At 47.3% G+C, this 26,470-nt stretch overlaps 1 protein-coding gene across 1 annotated transcript in view; it reads left to right on the forward strand.

Annotated features, from left to right (window-relative positions):
• Window positions 1-26,470, forward strand: part of LOC308609763 (forkhead-associated domain-containing protein 1-like) — a 200,206-nt gene that overhangs the window by 54,458 nt on the left and 119,278 nt on the right. Inside the window, exons 6-13 of the mRNA XM_081259060.1 lie at window positions 6,968-7,091; window positions 10,753-10,883; window positions 13,121-13,210; window positions 14,237-14,341; window positions 18,086-18,193; window positions 20,942-21,025; window positions 22,056-22,208; window positions 23,062-23,257. Coding sequence (XP_081115186.1) covers window positions 6,968-7,091; window positions 10,753-10,883; window positions 13,121-13,210; window positions 14,237-14,341; window positions 18,086-18,193; window positions 20,942-21,025; window positions 22,056-22,208; window positions 23,062-23,257 — 991 coding nt within the window. The remainder of the gene's footprint in view (window positions 1-6,967; window positions 7,092-10,752; window positions 10,884-13,120; window positions 13,211-14,236; window positions 14,342-18,085; window positions 18,194-20,941; window positions 21,026-22,055; window positions 22,209-23,061; window positions 23,258-26,470) is intronic.

Genomic DNA, 26,470 nt, shown 5'->3' on the forward strand with positions numbered 1-26,470 from the left:
AGCTAATCAATGAACTTGGTAAAGTTGCAGGACACAAAATGAATGCACAGAAATCTCTTGCATTCCTATACACTAATGATGAAAAATCTGAAAGAGAAATTAAGGAAACACTCCCATGTACCACTGCAACAAAATAATAAAATACCTAGGAATAAACCTACCTAGGGAGACAAAGACCTGTATGTAGAAAACTGTAAGACACTGATGAAAGAAATTAAAGATGATAGCAACAGATGAAGAGATATACCATGTTCTTGGATTGGAAGAATCAATATTGTGAAAATGACTCTACTACCCAAAGCAATCTACAGATTCAATGCAATCCCTATCAAATTACCAATGGCATTTTTTAGAGAACTAGAACCGAAAAGCTTAAAATTTGTGTGGAGACACAAAAGACCCCGAATAGCCAAAGCAGTCTTGAGGGAAAAAAATGGAGCTGGAGGAATCAGACTCCCTAACTTCAGCCTATACTACAAAGCCACAGTAATCAAGACAATATGGTACTGGCACAAAAACAGAAATATAGGTCAATGGAACAGGATAGAAAGCCCAGAGATAAACCCACGCACCTATGCTCAACTTACCTATGACAAAGGAGGCAAAGATATACCATGGAGAAAAGACAGTCTCTTCAATAAGTGGTGCTGGGAAAACTGGACAGCTACATGTAAAAGAATGAAATTAGAACACTCCCTAACGCCATACACAAAAATAATCTCAAAATGGATTAGAGACCTAAATGTAAGACCAGACACTCTAAAATTCTTAGAGGAAAACATAGGAAGAACACTCTTTGACATAAATCACAGCAAGATATTTTTTGATCCACTTCCTAGAGTAATGGAAATAAATACAAAAATAAACAAATGGGACCTAATGAAACTTCAAAGCTTTTGCACAGCAAAGGAAACCATAAACAAGATGAAAAGACAACCCTCAGAATGGGGGAAAATATTTGCAAAGAAACAACTGACAAATGATTAATTTCCAAAATATATAAAGAGCTCATGCAGCTAAATATTAAAAAACAAACAACCCAATCCAAAAATGGGCAGAAAACCTAAATAGACATTTCTCCAAAGAAGATATACCGCTAGCCAAGAAGCACATGAAAAGCTGCTCAACATCATTAATTATTAGAGAAATGCAAATCAAAACTACAATGAGGTATCAGCTCACACCAGTTAGAATGGGCATCATCAGAAAATCTACAAACAACAAATGCTGGAGAAGGTGTGGAGAAAAGGGGACCCTCTTGCACTGTTGGTGGGAATATAAATTGATACAGCCACTATGGAGAACAGTATGGAGGTTCCTTAAAAAACTAAAAATAGAATTACCATAGGACCCAGCAATCCCACTACTGGGCATATACCCAGAGAAAACCATAATTCAAAAAGCCACATGCACCCCAATGTTCATTGCAGTACTATTTACAATAGCCAGATCATGGAAGCAACCTAAATGCCCATCGACGGACGAATGGTTAAAGAGGAAGTGGTACATATATACAATGGAATATTACTCAGCCATGAAAAGGAACAAAATTGGGTCATTTGTAGAGACGTGGATGCATCTAGAGACTGCCATACAGAGTGAAGTAAGTCAGAAAGAGAAGAACAAATATCATATATTAACGCATATATGTGGAACCTAGAAAAATGGTAAAGATGAACCAGTTTGCAGAGCAGAAATGGAGACACACATGTAGAGAACAAACGTATGGACACCAAGGGGGGAAAGCGGCAGGGGGTGGGGGTGGTGGTATGATGAATTGAGAGATTGGGATTTACATGTATACACTGATGTGTATAAAATGGGTGACTAATAAGAAAAATATAAATAAATAAATAAACATTTTTAAAAAAGAGATAGAAAAAAAAAAACCGTAGTCAGTGCTTGGGGGCCTTTGTTCTCTTGTGCTCTGTTTACTGTCTTTCCCTCTGTAACCGATTCTAGGTACACAGTTTCAGTCCTAGAAATGGTGCTCTAGAAAGGGCACAGATTGTGTATGGTGAACCTAGGAGATTCTAGCAGGATACTGTAGGCTCCATGAAGGCAAAGGTTGGGCCCAGTAACCTTCTAGAACTCTGTTAGGACTGTGGCTGTTTGTTTGTTCTTTATTCATCCATCCATCCATCCGTCCATTAATCCAAAGAAATATTTTGGGGGGCCTATTCCGTGCCATGCCCTCTTCCAGGCTCTGAGAATTCAGCAGAGAACAAGACAGACATGATCCTTCCCCCTGTTATGCTCTAGTGAGGGAGACAGAATAAACAAGTCAACAAATACATGCTCTAATATTTAAAGGAACTAATGACTCTCCTTCAAACCTGGTTTTGAAAAAACAATGAAAGTAACAGGTCCTGTAGGGATTATTAGTGCAAACAGCTACCTTGACATGTAGCTGACACATTAATGAGCACCTTTTTCTTGAACTGAACCCAATTTTGCTGAAATATTCCTTTCAGTTATTCTCCCATTTCAGAGCTTTCCTGAGAAAATGACATGTCTTTTTCAGGTACATGGATGAGGCTGAATTATTCCCACATACCTTTTTTTTTTTTTTGGCCGTACCACGCGGCTTGCAGGATCTTAGTTCCCTGACCAGAGATCAAACCCAGGCCTCCAGCAGTGGAAGCACAGAGTCCTAACCACTGGACTGCCAGGGAATTCCCCACATACCTTTTTTTAAATAATTGAAATATATTTGACATAGAATATTATATAATTTCCACGTATCTTTGAATATCAGCCGGTCCCAATTTGAGTATTATTTAAAGTGGCTGCCGATATCTGGGGGAAAAATGTTTTTTTACAAAGATATTATCTAGAAATAATTACACTGATGCATCATGCTGTTGCCGCCCCTACCCCTGGAGCTTCACTTATAACTGAAGAAGAATATTTTATAGCAAGGCATATATGAACCAGAGGCTCCATCGGTTTGAACTCAAATCGAGTTTCATCCACTGACATTTTAGTTTCTTAACTATTCTACTGCCTGCAGGGCATTCCACCAGAAGTGTAAGCCACATGGCAGGTTGATTTATGGTTCTGATTACTTTATGTGTTTTCCCTGGTCCCCGAAGGTGTGTGCATAATGATTTGCTCTCGCAGATCTTCGATCTGCTACAATATCACTAGAAAATTCTTACCTCCATGTGCTCTTATACGCCTGTGGTAATTAGAAGCCAAATTATCATCCTGAAACAATCACTCCTCCTAGCACTCTTAACTTTCTTATGATTCAGTGCCCATTTTGTTACACAGCTTAACAGACATTAAACATCTTGGAATTTATGCCATTACAAACAATATGGATATTTACTTTGATAGTAAAAGTATCAAAGAGGTTTGAAGACTCGTTGGAGTTTTCCAGCAATCCGAAATCCTAAAACTCTGACACTCAGATTGAAATATTTTAAATCTGTCAAAACCACTGGAGTCTTAGAGGGGAACGTATGTTTTCCCTTCTGGAAGTTTGTCTCTGTGTGTTCTATCTCTGGTATCATGCAAATAAAAGCATCAAGCTGAGAAGAGCTTACAAACACTTTCAGTGTTCCAAGGACCTTTTATGGAAAAGTTGTATTTCCCCCCAACAGAGAAAAGTAAGATGTGAAAGAATTGTTTCACTCAAAGTTTCCAAAGCACAAACATGCAAAAGTATAGCCTTGGGGAGAGTGGGGGTCAGAGTGGCCTGTGTCCCTGCAACTTCTATCATAGACCCCCCCCCAATAATGTCTCAGGTGCCCCAGGGAAAAGGTAAGTGTAACTGCCCCAAATGTCCTAGACTCTGAACCATGATGGTGCATGAAACGAGTCAGAAAACTTGTGAGACCCTGACACTTCTGTTAATTCTACCAGAGTAATAATGACAAGATTTCCAAGGACACAAACCAAGACCAAAGGCTGTGCGCGCCATCTGGTGGCCATATCAGCAAGCCCGAACTCCATTACCTGGGCATGCCCACCACCTCCCCCCAATCTTTTTTTTTTTTTTTTTTTTTTTTAGTGTGATGCCTGCAACCTGGTCTGATGGTAAACAGGGAAATTCCTGTATTTCTTCTTTTGGAGGGATTATTTTTATTTAAGATAGTGAGTCTCTATTTACTCTTATAACAGTTATATTTAATTTAATGCACGTTTTTAAGTTTAAAAAGGGAGCTGCTTCTACGAAAAATGCTAAGAAATTATAGTGGGACTAGCCAAGAGACATGGGAAAAATGGTGAAAGTGGTATATGAATGACTGAAGTTTAGGAACTCTCTTCGGGTGGGGTTGCCAGATAAAGTAAGGACACCCAGTTAAATTTGAATTTTAGAATTTCGTTTTAGTGTGTGTCCCAAATATTGCATGGGACACATTTGCACTGAAATATTATTCATTATCTGAAATCCTAATTTAAGTGAACATCCATTTTTCCTCCCCTAAATCTGGCAAACTTACCTTAGGAGAACAATGAAATTGCACCCATAACTTCCCTGGTGGCACAGTGGTTAGGAATCCGCCTGCCAGTGCAGGGGACACGGGCTCGAGCCCTGGTCTGGGAAGATCCCACATGCCGCGGAACATCTAAGCCCGTGTGCCACAACTATTGAGCCGTCGTGCCACAACTACTGAAGTCCGTGCGCCTAGAGCCCATGCTCTGCAACAAGAGAAGGCGCTGCAATAAACCTGTGCACCGCAACAAAGACCCAACACAGCCAAAAATAAATAAATAAAATAAATAAATTTATTTTAAAGAAAAGAAAAGAAATTGCACCCTTCTCCTTGTCACTTCCATTTTGATCTATCAAAACAAGCTAGTGGGGCTTCCCTGTAGCGCAGTGGTTGAGAGTCCACCTGCCAATGCAGGGGACGCAGGTTCGTGCCCCAGTCCAGGAAGATCCCCCATGCCGTGGAGCGGCTGGGCCCGTGGGCCATGGCCACTGAGCCTGCATGTCCGGAGCCTGTGCTCTGCAACGGGAGAGGCCACAACAGTGAGAGGCCCGCGTACAGCAAAAAAAAAAAAAAAAATACTAAAACAAAACAAGCTAGCTCTTGTCCTGTCTACGGATTGTGTGGCATTTATGCCCCAATAAACGTGTCCCTGTGTTAATACTGAGGCCTCACATCTGAAAAATCACAGGGCAAAGGCCCACAGTGCACCTTGAGGTGGGAAAGTCCTGGCCACTCAGAACAAGCAGTCTGGCCACATCAGACCGAGAGGGAGGGGGTTCCAGGCCCAGCTCTCTTTCCTGGCCTCTCGGGTACCTGCTCTGTGGAGGCCGAGGCCTGGCAGCTACTTTCGGGCCCTTACCAACGTTGCCTTTGATGGAGAGCCTTCCACACCCCACGTGTAGACCTAGACCCCTGGAGGGGGGCCCGCCCTTGAGGGGGCTCTGAGCCATGGACTTAGAGGGTGCTCACAGCAGCCATAGATAGAGCCGACCTGTGGTCCTCCCACCCACGATTCCTGTATTTCCTCTTTTTTTTCTTTTTTTTTTTTGTGGTACACATGCCTCTCACTGTTGTGGCCTCTCCCAGTGCAGAGCACAGGCTCCAGACGCACAGGCTCAGCGGCCATGGCCCACAGACACAGCTGCTCCGCGGCATGTGGGATCTTCCCGGACTGGGGCACGAACCCGCGTCACCTGCATCGGAAGGCGGACTCTCAACCACTGCACCACCAGGGAAGCCCCTGTATTTCCTCTTAATAACAACCACACTGGCGTTTAAGTGAGCCTGGCAAGGCTTACAAATGCACACATAAAGATTACCAACTACCTTCCCCAGAGACGGACGAGGGAAGCTGAAGCTAAAACACCCCGTGAGGGCTTCCCTGGTGGCGCAGTGGTTGAGAGTCCGCATGCCGATGCAGGGGACACAGGTTCGTGCCCCGGTCCGGGAAGATCCCACATACCGCGGAGCGGCTGGGCCCGTGAGCCATGGCCGCTGAGCCTGCGCGTCCGGAGCCTGTGCTCCGCAATGGGAGAGGCCACAACTGTGAGAGGCCCGCGTACCGCAAAAAAAAAAACACAAAAATCCCCCGAAACAAAACAAAAAAAACACCCCGTGGGTAGTCAGAGGAGAGGACCGTCACAGCTCATCCCCCTGTGCCGTGTGCCAGGCATGATCTGAGCACTTGTACACATGTTAACTTATTAAAATACTTCTCACAATCCTATCAGGTTGGGACTACCATCACCCCGCGTACAGACTGAACAAAAGGAAACAGAATATGGTGTCCTCCTTGTGTTCACAAAGCCCGTTAACTGGCAGAGACAGGACTTGAAGGCCACAGTCCGGCTCCCGAGTCCATGCCATGCTTTACAGCCTCCAACTTCTCACGCTCATTCCTAGAGCCACCTGGGAAGGAGGAACCAGGCAACTAATGACTGGGTTTGAATCAGACACCACGTCTGACCAGCCACATAATCCCGAGCAGGGGGCCTCGCCTCTTTGAGTCTCAACCTGGCTCCCTTACAAAATGGGCACATTAATGGGAACGTCAGCCTTCAGCAACGCTGTGACGAGTATCAGTGTAGCATGTGTGAACGGGCTTTGTAAACTCTGGAGTGTTCTGTGAGGTATAAACTACCCTCTATTCTCATTAGAGGGAATTCATTTCATAACCTGCTCCCGGCTCTTGAACTTTGCTGTGCATCCAGTCAGTGCTGGATGATCTGGAACCAACAGCTGGTCTATTTATGGCTGAAAACCCACAGGTCATAGGAAGACAGCAGCACCGGAGCCCCTGGGTGGCCACAAAGATAAGGTTCGTGTCTCGAGGACCGATGACATGGTGGTCACTGAAGGAACAGGCCCCTCCTGCCCCTTCCACTAGTTACAACTGAAAACCTTGGTTTCCCCAACACCCCGATCCAATGTCAACCCGACTCTTTGCCCAACGTTGGAGAAGTACCGGCGTGTCCTGCAGGCCTGGCTGGCCCCCTCTGACTGTGTGTTGCCTCCTTCCACAGATCAGTGCCCTACAGCAAGGCTACAACCAGGTGCTGTGCCAGACCCTGTCTGAGAGAAAATTAGAAATCACCTCCCTGAAGCACGAGGTTGAAAACTTAAGGAGGGACGCTGCCATCACGTCAGGTGAGGCCCTTCTGCATTCAGGCCCCAGAGCTTCTGCCCTCCCCCTGCAGACATCACCAGTCAACCAGCACACCTGTGCCCTTGACCTGGGTGCAGCCTCAGGGATCACCCGTGTCGGTGCATTAGAGTTCTCCCTCAGTGGAGGTTTCTTGCCACCCAGTTCCGAGGGCAGGGCCAGGTAAATATTTGAGAGAATGGTATCTCTTGGCTACAAGGTCTCCTGAGCACTGGCCCCACCAGGGAGAACACAGGTCGCCTTGTGGCTTGGGTGGTTCCACAAAGCAGCCTGAGTGCAAACTAGAGCGTGGACAAAATGGGGTCACTCCTTTAAGGCACCCATTGTCTCACCCATTTCAGCCGAGTGCACTTGGGCCCAAGGGAAACCATTTTCTAATTTGATCAGAGGTGGTTCCCTGACAAAGGGCCTGGGTTGGGAGAGGGGCAGCCAACGCACAGCTGTGACTGAGCTTTGATTCCCTGGATTCCTTCATTGCTTCAACATGTTTCTTGAGCTCCTACTAGGTGTCAGGCCCCGTTCCAGGCTCCGGGGAGGGAGAGCCAAGCAAGACAGTCAGATTCCTGTACTCACAGATTTGGGAGGGGGTGACAGACAATAAAAGTAAACGGATGAATAAACAAGCCCACTTCAGAGAGCAATGGTGCTGTGGAGAAAATAAACTGTGTGTCGTGGTGGCCAGCGCTTCAAGGGGGGAGGCCAAGGGGGACCAGCTTAGTGGGTGTGCAACCATGGAACTCAGGTGGGACTTGAACCCGTGGGCTGGGACTCGAACTCAGTCAGAACCCACTATCTTTTAATCGAGATCACGCATGTGGTCTCGGGACTTAACTAAAGCTCAGGTTCATTATGTCTCATCGCAGAAAGAATTCAGTGAAAGACAAAGTAAGAAGTGGATTTCTTTAGAGAGAAACACACTCCACAGACAGAGTGTGGGCCATCTCAGAAGGCTAGAGGCCCCCAAATATGGGGCGGTTAGTTTTTATGGGCTGGGTAATTTTATAGGCTAATGAGTGGGAGGATTGGGACAACTCTAATATTTTGGGGAAGGGGCGGGGATTTCCAGGCATTGGGCCACCACCCACTTTTTTTTTTTCTTTTTCTGTACGCGGGCCTCTCGCTGTTGTGGCCTCTCCCGTTGCGGAGCACAGGCTCTGGACGCGCAGGCTCAACGGCCATTGCTCACGGGCCCAGCTGTTCCGCAGCATGTGGGATCTTCCCGGACCAGGGCACGAACCCATGTCCCCTGGATCGGCAGGCAGACTCTCAACCACCGCGCCACCAGGGAAGCCCCACCACCCACTTTTTGACCTTTATGGTCAGCCTCGGAAGAGTCCTGGTGCTGGTGCGTGTGTCATTTTGCTCATGTATTACAATGAGTCTGTAATGAGGCTCCAGTTCCCCTGGAAGTCGAATCATACACCCCCTTGGACCTAGCCGATACTAACCAGTTTATGCTGCATCCTCCACGGCTATGTCCTTCTTTTAGAGAGGACCTGTTTCAGGTGGGCAAGGACAAGCCAAGGGCAAGCGAGGCTGCGTGGAGTGAACAGGGGATTGTGAGGCTGGGCAGGGTCGGGGGGTCTGCGTTTTTATTCCAAGGGTGTTGGGAATCCAGTGGAGTTTTTTAAGCAGAAACTGACATGTCTAGAGACCTGAAGAGGAGGGACCACTCACAGACGAGGGGAGGGAGAGAAGCAGGTGACAGGGAGGAGGCAGTGAGCCTCGGAGGGGCACATCACTCTGAAAGCAGCCAGCGCATAGCAGGAAACATGCCCACAGCTGTAGAAGGCAGGCATAGCATTGAGTCGCACGTGGATCCCCATCTCTGTATGAATCTGTGCTTTTCTTCTGCCTCACTCTGCAACTTAATCACACCCAGCCCCACCCCCTGCTACCCCCAGGTCTCTGCTTATGCTCCTCCCTCACTTGGGATGTCCTCAGATATTTTCTGAGCACCTCCCCCAGGCTAGGTGCTGTTCTGGGCACCAGGAATGGAAGGATGAACTCGCTGGTCCTCACCTTCCTCCCGTATGTCGCCCAGTGAAACCTCATCCAAGCATCAAGCCTGTCTCAGATCCCACCTTCTCCGATCAGGGAGTCGGACAGACCTGGGTTGGGATAACGCTTGAGATGGGCTGGACCCACTCAAAGTGTGGCAAGCCCCAGAGGGATTTCCAAGTAACTGAACTGTGTCCTGGAGGCAGAGCTCATTTTTAAAATGAAATTCTGGAGCATTTTGTGCTTTATTTCATAGACATTCTTGATTGATACCTACCACTAAAACTAGGCCTGATGTTCTTTCAAGAAAACAACTGTAGGAGATAACCCAATACCACTGCATTTATGCACCCTTCTTCCCACTTTTATTCAAAATGATACTACAATGCAAGAGGGAAGAGATATGGGGATATATGTATATGCATAACTGATTCACTTGGTTATAAAGCAGAAACTAACATACCATTGTAAAGCAATTATACTCCAATAAAGATGTTTAAAAAAATGGTGCTACAGTAATGGAGTAGTTATCTATTGCTGCATAACAAGTTACCCCAAAATGTAATGGATAAAACCCCAACCAATATTTATTATCTCCCCCAGTTTCTGTAGTTCAGGAATTTGAGCGGGGGGTGACTTAGTTCTCATGAGTTGCAGTCAAGATGTCAGCTGGGGCATCAGTCATGTCATCTAAAGCCTCGGGGGGAGCCGGAGGATCCCCCTTCAGAATGGCTGCTCATGTGGCTATTGGCTGGAGGCCTTAGTCCCTCAGCACACATGCTTCTCTCTAGGGCTGCTTGAGTGTCCTCATGACACAGCAGTTGGCTTCCCCCGGAGTGAGTGATTCGAGAGAGAGCAAAGAGGAGGCCACAGTGTATTTTATGACCCAGCCTGGGAGGAAACATTCCATCATTTCCACAGTATCATATTGGTTACCCATGGCAGCCCTATTCAGGGTGGGAGGGGCTACACAGGGCATGAATTCTAGGTGGTAGGGATCATTGGGGCCATTTTGGAAGCTGGCTGCCGAGAAAAATAATAGGCGCCCTGTAACAAACATAATTTAGCCACTTTGAGTTCTTGGGACATACCGCATCATTTGACCCTTACAATAACTCTGTGTGGGACAGACAGTGGGAGGTGAAATAACTTGTCCAAGACCACCAAGCTAATAAGTGGTAGAGAGGGGTCCAAACTCAGAGGAGTGTGAAAACCACCACCCCATCAATAGCGTCCAGCAGTGCCCTCTGCCACACGCCCGTCTCCTGGCCTCTGGAGAAGAATTCCTGGACCTTCCCTGTGCTGGGCCTTTGTTCCCCAGGCCCATGGTGTGGCCTCTCCTCCCAGCTTTGCCTGGCCTGTGCCCACAAGGGGCCCCCAAAGGCTTCTCCTCTCGCTGGTGCTGACTGCCCCTCATTCTCACTGAAGCCTCAAACCCTGTTCCGTGGACTTTGCTCTCATTCCCATTCCTGCTCTGGGACCCTTGGAAAAAGCCTCCCCAGTTCTAGGAGGGCACCGGTGGTGGGCCAGACTTGGAAGGTCTTGTCCGAACGTTGGCTGACAGCCATGGTGTTGCCAATAATCCTTCCTGCCTCTTTGACCTCCATGAGTCTTTTGTTTTGTTTTGGTTTGGTTCTTTTACAGAGATGGTGTCATCTTTGCAAAGAGACGTGTTAGTAAAGGATGGTCAAGTTCAACAACTAAAACAGGAGGTGAATCAACTGAAAAGTGAGAACAAAGAAAAGGATCACCAGCTCGAAGCCCTCAGCTCCAGAGTGAGTGTCGGGTCATCAGCAAATTGTAGCTGCAAAAAGCAGACACAGTGGAGTCACATGACACACGGTGGTGAGATGAGGCCAGTGCCCAAGGACACAGGGAGGGTAGCTGCTGGGCAGGTGGCCAACTTCTCTGAAGCCTTTCAAAGGACAGTGTGTATGTGGCTCAGAATAAGCAATATATATTTTCAAATCCAGCAAACATTTTCTAACCCCTATTATAAATGAGTTTGTTTAATCCCAGCAACAAACACACCTATGAGCATATACTGCCAGTACAAAGTTTAACATTAAACAGAATACGATCTCTCTGTGAGCAAGGATGACCACACGGCTGCATCATGGTCCCAGCACCACTGGTTCTCATAATTGTCTTCAAAGCAGAATATCTGAAGATCCAGATGCAAACACGCAGACTCTCATTTCTTCCTTAGACTTTAGTGTGTAGAATGTCTCTATGGAAGATGAACGTGGTAGGCAAGCAAAGAGCTTTTTCCATGTAACTGACTATTTGCAACTCTTGCCTTCAATGCTAACTTTAGAATCCTGACTCTATAGGATAAGATTTCTCAGTATTTGCATGATGTGCCTGTTTCTGTGAGTCAAGGTAAAACCTCAAAGCTTTCATCTCAGGTGGCAACTCAGAGATTCCCAGAGGCTACCCGATAGCTAGGTCTGCATGGGGGTGGGGTGAGAACAGATCTTGAGGTTCCAAGGAAAAGGCACAATAAGTAATACCTGGTACGTAGTACCATATCCAGTTTGGAGCTGGTGAAAGGCACTGCATGAGCTTTGGGATCAGACAGACCAGGGTCCCATCCCAGAGCTTTCTTTTATTGTAACTTATTTGGCCTCCATTTCCCCATCTGTGAAATGGGGATGACAAAATCGTTTTCTGAGAAGTGGGAGGCTGGTTTTAGTTGTGCTGTTCTGCCTCTGCCCTGGGTTGGCTGCCTGGCCAAGCCCTCTGCATTCGTTTCTCCCAAGCAGAGTGTCTTCCCAGGCATGTGCTATAGCTGTTTTATGTGGGGTGTGTGTGTGTGTGTGTGTTTTGGGGACGGGAAGGGGATGCAGAGGTGGTGCTAAGTAGAAGGAATCTGCAAAGACAGCACCTGCTTGGCTCTTCTACCTCCTGAAATGCATTTGGATGATTTATGTCCCCGTTTCCCCTTCCTCGTTGACCTCGGAATGAGGTCCCTTCTCCTCTAGACTGTGCTGGCCAATAGAAGAAGGGCTCGTCACCACCAAGGGTTCTGCTCTTGTGAACATTTGATATGCCTTTTTTTTTAATGACATACATCATGTGTGTTAATTTTAGAAAAATAAGTAGATGACATTGAGAAGAAAAAATAAAAAGAGAGGAGAGGAAATGCAACCTTGAGAAATCAGTGTTAATATTTTCATGTATGTTCTTCCAGTCTTATTTCTATATATTGCCTAGAAATCAATCAATCAATCATTTTATAGTGAATTTATACTATGCACATTTTTAAAAATTTTAAATACTTACTATTTTCCCATGCTAATAAATCAACGCTCTTATCATTCGTCTTAAAAGCTACATACTTTCTCCTGGATGTACCCAGTGTTATAAAGTGGTCTGCTGTTCTAAACAACACTTGGGTTGTTTCCTCTTTTTTTTTTTTTCTTCCACTGTTACGGACAATTCTGTGAAGAGCATCCTTGAAACTACAGATTTACTTATTTCTCCAGTCATTGTCCTTAAGGTACATTCCTAAAGTGGGAATTGCTGGGTCAAAAGAAGGCACATCCATTCTTATGCCGTTAATTCCTGTTGCCGAGCCGCCTTCGGGCAAGACAGCTCCGTTTACCCCTCCACACCAGTCGGCGCAGTTGTGTCTTTGAGACTCAACCTGCACAAAAGCCGTAAGATGGACCCGAGCTCACTGGCTCGGGCCCCTCCACCCTCACCGGTCACAGCGTGAAAACATCCCAATTCCTGCACCCTAAGTACCCAGACTCTGCAAAGCTGGATTTCCCCTGCAGTGAAGTTTGCTAACTTTGAAGAGGAATTTGGATGCTCTATTCCTCAGAACTCATGAGAGGGGTGAACTGGGAACGACTGCAGGATCCCGTGCTCCCATCACACAAATGGTCTTACCTCTCAGAATTCAGAGGTGTGATTGGGTTATACAGCAGGAAACACTCCTGGGCGTGAACACAGGTACTTGGGACCCCCAGCCAAGCCCCTGTGGCCTTGTCCTTTTTCTCCACAGTGCTCAGTGCTGAAAGAAGAGTTACAGAAGGAAGATGCCCAGAAGGAGAAGTGGGAAGCCCAAGAGAAAGAGTTAAAACTCTGCAAAACCGTGCGTTGAACCTCCTGACCCCTAGGTGTCCACTGAAAGCCTAGATTGTGACCTTGAGTGTTTTGGAGGGGTTCCTTGGCTCATTAGCTAGCACAAGCTCTGGGGCTTTCTGGGTGTTTGTCTGTTAATGTAGTCTCCTAATTCTTTGATTTGCTAGCCTCAAAGAGATGGGTGAAAAGTCCATGGAAAACACACTCTCCCCAGATTTTCTGGGTAGTTGGCTCAAGGCCCCTCATCAGGATTCCCCTGGGGAAAGGGACGGGAGGTGGCCACCGTATGCTGCTAGAAATTCAACGTGGTCCCTACCCCTGGACTTTGATGCCCAGACTTTCATGATCCACTGTCACAAGTTTTATCACGGCCCTGATCACTGTTATTAACACAACTCTTCTTGAATTATTTTTGCTTAAATACATTCAATTTTACAACAATTCATAAAAACAAAATAAAAAGCAAATGTATCACTGGCCTTGTATGGAAGGTGAACATAAAAATCAATACAGTGAAATGATGACAACTCAATATAAATGTTCACCCCCTGTACCGGCCCGAACCCTCGTGCACATCACCAGGCATACGTTTTCCATCCATTGGGAAGGACCGTGCCTGGGACGGGGAAAGGAGACGTGTGTTCTTCTCTCTGTCAGGAGCACACTTCTCTGCCTCAAATGAGATAAAAGAAAAATGTCATTGTTCTTTGCTTCCAAACTGTGCCCATTGTGTCTTCCAAACAGCCCTTATTTAGATTGAACTCAAAAATGTGCCCCAAGGAAAGAGACTCTAATGAGTGGATAGGTATCTTATACTGTTTAATCCAGGATCCATGCTGATCTTCAAAAGAAACTCAAATTTTCCCTCACCCAGCCCTTTCTCTGCATCCGTTGAAAGAAAGTCTACTTTGCCTCAAAGATGTGGAATTGTCCCCCAAGGGAAGGAATGAAGCGAATCCCAGACTAGGTTTCTGCCTTAATGAACCGGATGAAATGAGTTCTGAAGTTGACTTCCCTGTTGTTGGAACTCTTTCAGCAAATCCATGACATGGAAAAAGAAATGAGGAAGCTGAGGGTGGAGCTGAAAAGGAGCAGTACCGAGCAGAGCCTGATCTCTATGACGCTGCAGGAAAAGAGCAAGGTATGGCAGGGACAGGTCGGCCTGGGAACCACTCTGGGGCCAGCACTCCACCTGCATCATCTCTGTTCATCCTCACAATGACCCCATGCGGTCTATACTGGTATTAACCCCACTTTACAGTCGGGAAAACTGACACAGAGGTGAAGGAAGTTATCCAAGTTCACTTGCATAAAGTAGTTGTGGCAGAACTTGAATCCAGGTCTGCCTGACTCCAAAGCTCCTGTGAGTAACCACTACCCTAGACTGCCTTCAAATCTTAATTGTGAAATTATCTAAGAAAGAATTGATCCATTAAATCAAGTTTGCCAATGATGTTGTTCCAACTTAAATTCTCATATTGATTTTTTTTTGTCTTTTTGTTCCATCATTGAGAATGTTTTTAAAAATCTCAACATGTTTGTCATTTGTGTGTTTCTTCTTTTAATATGAACGATGTTTGCTTTATATGTTTTGAGGCTGTGTTACTAGGTGCATATAAATTTAGAATCCTAACACTTCCTGTAGAGCAAAACTTTAGATCATCATGAAATGTCCCTTTTCATCTCTAGTAGTGTTTCTCCCTTAACGTCTCCTTTGTCATTTAGCTTCCTCACTGGCTTTCTGTTGGTTAGAGTTTTCATACCATATCTTTTTCATATGTTCTCTGTCAATTTTTGTCTTAAGGTTTAGACATATGCCTTCAAATAGCGTATCATTTTTACAAAATCCAGTTTGACAATCTTTGACTTTTAGTCCATTTATATTATGTAATTACTCGTGTACTGGGGTTTAAATCTACCTTCTTGCTCAATACCAGTTGTACCATCTGTGCTATGTTCCTTTTTCTCTCCTTTCTTGCCTCCTTCTGAGTGGATGGTTTTCTCTTATTCCACTTTCCCCCTCTATTAGCTTGGAAATATTTCACTTTTTTACTATTCTTTTAGTAATAGTAAGACAATAGCATTCATCCTTGACTCACCAAAATCACACATTAATTAAGTTTTTCACTCTTCTACTATTCTCTTAGTAGTCATCCTGAAGACTACAATATGCATTCTTTTTTTTTTTTTTTTTTTTTTGCGGTACGTGGGCCTCTCACTGTTGTGGCCTCTCCCGTTGTGGAGCACAGGCTCCGGACGCACAGGCTCAGTGGCCATGGCCCACGGGCCCAGCCGTTCCGTGGCATGTGGGATCCTCCCAGACCGGAACACGAACCCATGTCCCCTGCATCGGCAGGCGGACTCTCAACCACTGCACCACCAGGGAAGCCCTGCATTCTTAACTTACCAAGAGGCAATAGTAGTTGATAATTATGCCCTTCTCCTTGACAGTGCAATGAGTTTCAAACACCTTAACCTCACTTACCCCCTCCAGATTTATAAGCCATTGCTGTCATTTTCTAAACTCCTCTTGATAGTTAATACCCCCAAGACATTAGTAGTGTTTTGCTATAGTCAGTATCATATCCACACATTACCCTTACTGTTGCTTGTCTTTTCTGCATCTCTGATCACCCACCTGGGTTCATTTTTCTTGTGTCTGAAGAATACCCTTTAATGTTTTCCCTCATGGTGGCTCTGCTGATGACAAATTCTCAAATGTGCCTGTTTGTCTGTCTGGAGATGTATATTTAACCTCCATTCTTAAAACACATTTGACTGCGTATTGAATTCTACAATGGCAATTCTTTTCTTTCAGCACATTAGATACAGCATTAGATATGTCACTATTGTCTTGTGGCTCCTATTATTTCTATTTAGAAGTCATCTGTAAGCCTAACTGTTGTACCTTTGCATAATCTGTCTTTTTCTCCAGTTGCTTTTAAGATTGTCTTTTCCCTTGATTTCCAGCAGTTTTATTATGGTTTATCTAGGGGTGGATTCAGTTTTATTTACCTCGTTCAGAGTTCGTAGGGTCTTCTTGAATCCCTAGCTTGGTGTTTTGCCTTAGTTCAGGCACTTGGGCTCTGTACCACACAGGCAGTGGGGAGCTCCTAAGGCTTCTGAACAAGTGACTGATGCAATGACATTTGTGGACAGTAATCAGGGTGAAAATGATCGTTACAATTTCTCACGTACTAGGCGTTCCCTTGAACATTTCATCTCTTCATCTTCACAACAGCGCTGTGATCTAGAAATCATCCTCTCCATTTTACAGATGAGAAAGTCAAGGCTACTAGTTACTAGTAAAGTAACTAGCCCAATGGCACAGTCGGTTTTGTCTGACTCCAGGTTCGTCTGACTTCAGTGACGCTGGCGTAGCAAACAGCCACATGCTACTGTTTACACTGAAATTAATGAAAATTAACTAAAATTTTTAGTTCAGTTCCTCCGTCACACCAGCCCCATTTCGAGTGCTCGATCCCCAGATGTGGCTGGTGGCTGCCGTATTAGACAACACAGCCTCGCTCAGAGTACCTGTACCGCTGGAGAAATTTCTGTTGGACAGAGCTGCCTTACAGCTGGGTAACTCTCAGAGTACCGTTAAGATTGCACTGGAAGAATCTAAACTCGAGGCGAGGAGGCCAGTTGTCACAGTCCAGCTTGCATGTTAGAGGGACTGGAGGACAGGCGTGAGACCACCAAGTGTGAGGGAGGGAGCAGGGCGGCTGCTGAAGGTGACTCTGAGGCTTGGGGACGGGAACGGGGGCTGTTCATGCAGAACACAGACAGGGGCAGAGTCCAAGGCTGGACTTGGCTTTTGCAGCACATGAAAAAGGCTGCTGACATAGAAGTCAGAGCATGTTTAGACCTGGGAGAAAACTAAGGCCCAGAGAGCTTAGATGACTTTTCCAAGGTAACGGAGCTGGGTAGAGGCTCTTCCACTGGACCACACTACTCAGAAGAAAGCTCTTAAGGGCTTTTCTGGGTCTTTTATTACATCCCTGTGATCCCCCTCTTCAGATCCCTAAAAAAACAGCCTGTGAATTTGTTTCAGCACAAAAACTTTCCATTTATTTATGAGAGTTTGCCTCATTTCCTGTTAGTGCCAGGGCCCAGGGCTCAGCAGGTGCATCCAAGAATTGAGCAGCTGCAAGGCCTACACTGGCCAGCCAAGGGTAGCGTGGAGCACGCCCAAGCTTACCGTGCGTTGACTGTTACCCAAGCAAGGGGGGAAAAGTAGGCAAGCTTCTCCACTTTAAATACCTTCCTTGGCAGGCTGCAGTTCTTAATAGACATTGCTTTAGCAAGCCTCCAGAGAGGTTACCACCAGTGAGTGTGCTCAAAGTGGTAACGACAAACAGTTATGATAATAAACCCAATCATAACATTTCCAAGTACCCATCACGAGTTATTAGAACGAGACTGTACGGCGGACATTCCTGTCCACCTTTCCTAGGTTACAACAGTACTTAACACACTCACAGAGCCCTTAAGCACTATTCCAAACATTGAATCCCCACAATAACTCTATGCAGTGATACTAGTATCATCATCCCCATTTGACAGATGAGGACACTGAGTCACGGAGCAGTGAAATAACTTTCCGAGTGTCGTACGGCTTGTTTGGGACCGAGCTGGGATGGGAGTGTGCGGTAGAACATAGTTGAGTCCCGGGTGCAGAGCTCGGCCCTTTCCCGTAGGGGGCAACTCCCTGTGAGTTTGCCTCCACCCTGTGCATGCCTGTGACCCCTGCTGCTGGGCTGCAGCTGTCCCTACCCCTCAGGGACTCCCCCACTGCCATTAGCAGCCCCCCCAGAAGAGTTTCCCCAGAGGGCATGATGATCACATTAGCAGCAAGCCCACGCTTTCATCATCCTTTCAGGTGGAAGAGAAGCTTCGGCAGGATTCCAGAAGGAAATTGCTTCAGCTGCAAGAAATGAGGAACAGAGAAAACCTCATTAAAGCCAATTTGGAAAGGGCAGTAGGTCAGGTAGGCGTGCTGCAGAGCCCCTTCACGGGCCCGTGCTCTCCACGGAATCCCGCACCCAAGCGGCCGGCAGGGATGAATGAGGAGGAAGACGGCCTGGCTTAGTTCACCCGCTTATCTCAGGGGCAGGGCTTTGTGCGGCTTCGGCGTCCCCGTGGATTTCACTAAAGAGGCTTTTCCTTCTGGGAAGCTGCCCACTCCAGTGTTTGCTGCTGCCTGAGACCCTGACCAAGCAGCCAGTCCCAGCTCAAGGCCCACCCCAGGGAACCAGCTGTGCGGTTCCCTCTTGGGAAGGGTTTGAGCTCTTGACCCCGGTGGTGTTTCTAGCACTTTCTCCTTCACATTTTTTGTCCTGACATTTACAGCGATCTTTCTTCCTCTGGGACCCCAAACAGATGCTACAGTCAGTGTCCCCAGGGAAATGCCACATTTCTGTTTGTTGGTTTGTTTGTTTGTTTGTTTTGTTTGGCTGAACCGCGTGGCCTGCAGGATTTTAGTTCCCCAACCAGGGATGGAACCCGTGCCCCCTGCAGTGGCTGCGTGGAATCTTAACCACTGGAGCGCCAGGGAAGTCCTGCCACTTTTCTTAATAAAGTAAAACCCAGAATACCACAGCTTATGCCAGGTGGAGGTGGGCAGGGTGGGGAGAGGGCCATTTCCCAGGGCTCTGACCCACGATGGCCCAGTGGCCCTTCCTCTGACACGTGGCACAGACATGAGGGCCAGAACATGCAAACGAGCCTTCACCAAAGGCTAAGGGAGAGCAAAGGAGAACCCAAGATGGGGCACTGGCCCTCCAGAACACAGCCCACCGAGGGCAGCCCATCTTGGACCCCCTCCACGAGGCATCCTCTCCTGGCAGCCACGGCTCCAGGGGGACCAAGAACGTTTTGCATGTATGTGTTTGTGCTTTTCTTTTTCTGGGAGAGTGAGTCCACCTCGTCACTCATTGGGTGCTCAGAAGGATCTGTAAACCACCAAAAAAGGTTAAGAACCACAATCCTCAAAGGAGCCCTCCGTCCCACCCAGCCCAGTTCCCAAAGCCCTTGCGTTTGGTAGCATCCAAGCCTGAACCATCAGTGTGACCGGAATTTGTCCCACGCGCTAAACTTCAGAGGCACCCACAAGTTAAAGGACGATGCTGACCCTCAGGTAGGTTTTAAAGCCTCTTCAACCAACTTCCACACCATCACCCCCGGTGTCCTTTCTCCTGCAGGGTGCCGACCCCTTAGCAAGGCAGAGAGCCCGCCAGCCTGGGCTTCCCTCCGTGCACCTGGGCTACCCCTCACCTTGCTGGCACTCTGCACTCACGGCGCACACCCGCCTTGAGGGCATGATCTGCGCCACTTGCCGAGCGCCTGGTCATGGCTCTGGTCAGGGGTCATCCAGGAAGACCCTCAAAGACACTGAGATTCCTCCAGGTCTAGACTCGAGAGAGAAAGGACGAACGAGGCTTCTCTGCGCTGCCTGGGCCTTCCTGCTTCACCCCCTTGTCTCCACAGCCCACTCCCGACCTAAAGTCCTGCCCTTCCCCAGGCCAGTGACCACAGGACTCAGCCCATCGTCCAGCAGGACCTGTCCCTCCCCACCCCCACCCCCCACCAAGCAGTCCTGTAGGGCGCCTCTGGTGATAACGCGGGCCATTGCCCACAGGGCCCTCTCTACATAACCTCTTCCTCAGGCGAGCTAGGACCCTCCCTTGGCCATGAAACCAGCAGACGACCCAGAGTCCCTCCAATCACCCGGCTGGCTTCTGGCAGGATGACTGCAGAGGTGTCCTTAGGAGAGTCACAATTCCTCTACTTGGCTTCCCAGAGCTCCCTGGTGTGCAGCAGACTCCTGTGTCTTAGGACCTGTTGACGTTCTCATTGATTCCGTGGCCCTTGTGGTCCTTCAGGGCTCTGTTTTAGAGCCTTTCATGACCACATTTTGCCAGTGAGCCAAAAACCCAGGCCAAGGGCCATCACGTTGGGAAATTTCCAGAGAATCATGGGCTTCTTTGCCGTTCAAGTCTCATGAGCCTGGGGCATCTTGAACTCGTCATTCTAGAAGCCCTGATTTAATTTAACTGCATTGTTTCATCATCCATAATATGAAGACACCAGCATCAGGGAGGCACTCAGTAAAAACTGGCTGAACTGAAGGAGAGGACTTTGAACATCTGACTTGACAGGTGTTTCTGTTCTAAGCATTCGATGAACGTTTATTGAGTGCCTGCTGTGTGCCAGGCACTGCACCAGGCTCCGGGGACCTGGAGAGGAATACAGGAGACGTCGTCTTCAGGACACAAGGTCTAAGGCACAAAACGGCAGCAGGCAGCTCCACCTTCTCTCCCCAGGAGCCCTTGCTGATGACACGAGTTACCCGGGCTGGCAGCCTCAATGTTTATCTCACAGCCTGGTGCCAACGTAGCAATTACGGAAGAGCACTCCTGGCCCTGGACTTCCCACTGGATAATTGGCAGCAAGTGGCTCTTCCGAGAGCCCGAGACGTGTGTGTGCTGACCGTGTGCGTCGGCTAGGTTAAGCGGGCACACCTGAAAAGTCATTAAAACCTGCTGTCCCCCTCTCTTGTGTGGGCACTGCCCCTTCCGGTGAGAGGTGAAGGTGTTAATTACCCATAATGACCACTAAAGGCGTGCAGAGCCTTCTCACCGATTTCTCCCAGACCCAGCGATGGAGGTGCCTCCCCTAGCCTTGCAGCTGCAGCTGCGCCACTCACCTCATCCCCTTCCCTTTCTTTGTGCTGCAGCTGGAGCTTTTCAGAGGTCAGGTCCTCAAGGCCACTTGCGGACGCGTGAAACCATTCCAGGACAAACCTGTCTCCAATCAGACGGCTCGTCTCTCTTCCCCACTTTCTCCTTCAGGGACCCGGGGCTCCAGACACTGGGAGCATATGTTCCTGTTTTTTGTTGGTGGCACATATTTTTCACACTGTTGCTACACCATGAAATTTGTTTTGATTTTCTGGGATTTCCTGGCTTTTAAAGTAAAAGCCAGTTAAACTCCCTTGCAGTGTTTCTGTGAAAATCAAATTAAACCACCCAGGACTGTGTCTGGTCGGCAGACCCGCACGGTGAACCTCCGTTAGCCCCGCGAGGAAAGGGGCGGCCTCAGCATGGACGGTGCGTCCTCGCTCGCTCGTTCCTCCTGAAGTGGCAGATGGCAGTGAGGGTGGGCCTCTGGCTGTAACGATGCCTTATTATCCTTCCGTTTATCCTCTCCAATCCTGGGTGTCAGCGCGCAGGTCACAAGATCACACCACGGGCTTCTCTCGGACGACCTCCTTTTTAGGAGCCCACAGCATCAGGCTCAGCGTGATGAATCCCTCCCAGAATGCAGAAGAATCTAGAACACACTTGTGGCCACATGACAGGCCTTTGGCTCTTAAAAAACCATCTCTGATCCTGGGAAACATGCCCCGGTGACAGAGCCAATATCCACCCTCCAGAGCCATCCCCAAAACACGCCAGGACCTCCCTCCTCTGAGCTTAAGCTGAAGCCCTCCAGGTCCCCTCCCCCCAGAGCCACCCTGCATTTTAATTAATTAATTTATTTATTTTTGCTGGGTTGGGTCTTCGTTTCTGTGCGAGGGCTTTCTCCAGTTGCGGCGAGCAGGGGCCACCCTTCATCGCGGTGCGCGGGCCTCACTATCGCGGCCTCTCTTGTTGCGGAGCACAGGCTCCAGACGCGCAGGCTCAGTAGTTGTGGCTCACAGGCCCAGTTGCTCCGCGGCATGTGGGATCTTCCCCGACCAGGGCTTGAACCCGCATCCCCTGCATCGGCAGGCAGACTCCCAACCACCGCGCCACCAGGGAAGCCCCACCCTGCATTTTAAATCTTTTTTTTTTTCTTTTTCTCACCAGTTACTAGAGAAGAGCAGCAGGGTCACAGAGGACAATATCAACGTTTGGCAGAAAAAGCAGACCCTGCAGAAGGAGACCCAGCTCAGCAGCTGCAAAGAGGAGGAAATCACCCAGAACATCAAGAAGCTGAAGACATCCTTAGACCGTTGCCAGGTGCCCCCTTCTCCATTCCTCAAATGTCCCCTGTGTCTCATTTTTGTGCTCCTTGTTCAGGAAATTGTCCAGCTCTGCTTTTAGTCCACCTTTTCTCTTGTTGGAGAAATCTGTTTGAGATCAGAAAACAAAGGACCTCCAGAAATGCCTCCCAGGTGAACTTGGTGTGGCCAAGGAGAAGCTGCCCGACACACTCCAAGTACTGCCTTTGGGAGGCCCCAGACCCCGGGGGAAAAAAAAACAGCCCCGTGTTATTTCCAGAGAAACCAAAGAAACATTCTGCTCTTTATTTGCAGTTTTCTTTTCTGTCCCAGCAGTGGAAGGCTGCTCTTACCCTTATTGGACCAGAGGGTCTGGCAGAGCCCCCACTTCATGGCTCCCATGCAGGGATCCAGCTTATCACATCAGGCAGCTGCTTCTGCTTTCTCTGGAAATATGCAGCTGCTATCTGGGGAGTCTGGGCAAATGTTGGCTTGTCAGCACTCTTTCAAATCAGGAAACCGCACTTTATGACCAGCTTGTGTGTTGATCTCAGCAGGAATTCTGTAACCAAATTTGCTTCCCCTTTCAGCCAAATCGTCCTTGGCAATTTGGCTTTGGAATTGCCTATACCTAAACAAAGGGTCTCTTTGACCATCCAGAGTCCCAATTAGAGTGCACGTGAAATAAAAGCTGCCTCCTTCCTTCCGCCCCCCAAAAAAGGGAAGTAGAACTGGGCCGTCACAGGGCGGCCAACATACGGCCCTGCCTGCTTCACGGGCCCGTCAAGAACACTGCTCTGTGCGGGTCACAGCCATCAGGTGGTATTTCTGGCGATGGTGCCCGGGCTCCTCACGACCTCATCTCTTTCCAGGCATGCATGACAATGTCTTGCTGTAGCAATGACCTGAAGAAGGAGGTCGACCTCCTGCAGCACCTGCAGGTCAGCCCACCTGTCTCAGGGCTCCAGAAGGTGGCGCTGGACATCTTGCGCCTGTCACTGTCCTGGCTGGAGGAAACGGAGCATCTCCTCCACGAGGTGGGGATCCAGTTCTCCAGCTCCAACAAAGGTGATTGAAACTCTTTTCTCACATAGTTACATGACTGAACTATTGCGTTGAATCTGATCACGATGGGACATCTGTTGAGGGAGGCTTCTTAGGTATGTGGCCAAGTGTTCCCTTCTCCAGACTTCACTTTGCTTCACCACTTGAGAAGCAGTGTTCCTGGAAAAAAGTACACAAGTGCGACGTGATTACTGGAGAAAAAGGAGACGTGACAGAGTCAACAGGAAAAATCGCAATTATGCTCAATCTTCTCTCTCAGAAGTAACCCTATATATACATAGAGAGAGCAGAGACGTTTTTCAGAGCAGTTTTATGTTCATGGCGAAATTGAGAGGATGATACAGAGATTTCCCAGGTACCCCCTGTCCCCACTCATACACAGCCTCCCCCATTTATCAGCATCAGCACCAGAGAGGTACAGTTGTCAGGACTGATGAACCTACATTGACACATCCTAATCACCCAAAGTCCATGGTTTATATTAGGGTTCACTCTTTTTCATTTTAATTTTATTGGAGTGTAGTTGATTTACAGTGCTGTGTAGGGGTCACTCTTGCTGTTGTACATCCTATGGGTTTGGGCTTGGACAAATGTGTGATGACATGTATCCACCATTATAATATCATACAGAATCGTTTCACTGCCCTGGCCTTTCTCGCCTTCTGAGATGGCCCACGCTCTGTCTGTGGAGTGTGTTTCTCTCTAAATAAGTCCACGTCTTACCTATCACTTTGTCTCTCACTGAATTCTTTCTGCGATAAGACATCAACAACCTGAGCTTCATTAAGTCCTGAGACCAGCAGGTCCACCAATAATGAGGCCCACCCCGGGGAGGACCCAGAGGCCCTGTAAATCACGATGCTCCACCGGGAAGATGGTCCAGTCCTGAAGGTGCCTTTGATCCCAAATCTACTGCCCTAAGCAGAAGCCAGGGAGCATGGTGGGGGATGTGGTTCAGATCAGGCCATCTCTGAGCAGATTGGTGGATTCTGTGCACAAAGCCCTGGTATTAGGTCAACTCGATTTATGAGTTTCACTTCTCAGGTCACTCTGTAACTACACAGTAACAGAAAGGACAGAGAATTCATTAAAAGCCACCTGTGGAGTCCATAGAGGGGAAGTGGGGTGGGTGAAGTTACAGATCAGGGACGTGGTAATAAAGCAAAATGATGATAACCCATAAACCCAAATATCTAGAAACTGATATTCTAGAAATTGAGGAAAGTAAAGCTACAAGTTTAACAAAATAAAAAGAAGCAAAGGAGAAGCCAACTTCAAAGCCAGCCTATGCAATTCCTCCAGGGCAGCGCACATTTGTCTGATTGAAGCCTGGCCCTGCTGTTCTTCAGTGCCTTCCTATTAGTGCCTTAAGTAATCAACATCTCCAGTAATCCCTCTGCAGTGTTCAGGAATTCAACTCGTCAACCTGTGGAAACCTGTGGTTTGAGGACTTATGTTTTTAGAAACCTTCTTTTCTTTTCAAAACTGGACATTTTTATTTCAAATAAAAGAACCTATCCCCCCCCCAAAAAAAGAATAGTTTCACTGCCCTGAAAATCCTCTGTGCTCCCTCCCAGCCCCCGCGCAGCCCCTGGCAACCACAGATCTTTTTACCGTCGCCATAGTTTTTGCCTTTTCCAGGATATCATGTAGTTGGAATCATACAACTTTTCAGATTAGTTTCTTTTATTTAGTAATATGCATTTTCGTTTCCTCCAAGTCTCTGCATGGCTAGATAGCTCTTTTTTTCTTTTTAAGTGCCCAATAATATTCCATTTTCCATTCACCTACTGAAGGACATCCTGGTGGCTTCCAAGTTTTGGCAGTTATGAATAAAGCTGCCATAAACGTCCACGTGCAGAGTTTTGTGTGGACATGTTTTCAACTCCTTTGAGTAAATACCAAGGGCGCGGTTGCTGAATCGTGTGGTTAGAGTACATTTAGGTGTTTTTTTTAATTTTAATTTATTTTATTTTATTTATTTTTGGCTGCGTTGGGTCTTCATTGCTGCGCACGGGCTTTCTCTAGTTGCCGCAAGCGGGGGCTACTCTTCCTTGTGGTGCACGGGCTTCTCATTGCAGTGGCTTCTCTTGTTGCGTTGCATGGTCTCTAGGTGCGCAGGCTTCAGTAGTTGTGGCACGCGGGCTCAGTAGTTGTGGCTCACAGGCTCTAGAGCACAGGCTCAGTAGTTGTGGCACACAGGCTTAGTTGCTCTGCGGCATGCGGGATCTTCCCAGACCAGGGCTTGAACCTGTGTCCCTTGCATTGGCAGGCGGATTCTTAACCACTACGCCACCAGGGAAGTCCGTAGAGTACGTTTAGTTTTTAAGAAAACCACAAAACTCTTTTCCAAAGTGGCTGTTTTGCGTTCCCGCCAACAATGAATGAGAGTTCCTGTTGCTTCACATCCTCACTAGCGTTTGGTATCGTCACTACTATCATATTTTGTGTGGAACTTCCAGGGCATTTTCCCATGGAAAGAGCTGTGTGATTCTAGGCAAGTTACTTCCCCTCTCTGTGCCTGTTTCTTTACCTGTAAAATGGGGATAATAGGGAATACTCACCCCGTAGGATTTTTGTGAGGATTAAAATGCATTGATATATGTAAAGTACTTAGAATAGTACCTGGCATAAAATAGGCACTACCTATCCACGTATATTGATTTTTTAACTTTACAAAAGAATAATGTCATGTTATACCCAATTTCCTTTAGTTTCATTCCTAACAGTACATCTGGAGCATCCTTCAATGTCAATACACACAGATCTACATCATCGCTGTCACTGATGGCAAGGAACCCCATTCTGAAGGATGTACCGTAATTTATTTAGCCAGTCCTCTATCATGGGCATTTAAGTTGCTTCCAGTTTTTCACACTTAATAGATGAGGCTGACATAAATATTATTCACACATACCTGTTCATCTTATCTTTATCATCCTAGATGTGGAAGGATATGAACCACTTTCATTCAACAAAGATTTATCACAGGCCTCCTAGATACCAGGCACAGTGCAGGATGGAAATATAATGGGGTCAGAAACAGGTAGAATCCAGGTTATGGGGTATATGGATGTTGGCTGTAAAATTCCTCCCTGTTCGCTGTACATTTGAAATTTTTCATTATAAAATATTGGGGAACTAACAGGCACTCTCCCTGTGCTTGTAGATCTTAGGGTCTCAGGGAGGAATAGGGTGGGGCATTAACTGAAAAAT

The sequence above is a fragment of the Mesoplodon bidens genome (assembly GCF_964165515.1).
Source record: "Mesoplodon bidens genome assembly, contig: HAP1_SCAFFOLD_146, whole genome shotgun sequence".
Taxonomy (NCBI): Eukaryota; Metazoa; Chordata; class Mammalia; order Artiodactyla; family Ziphiidae; genus Mesoplodon; species Mesoplodon bidens.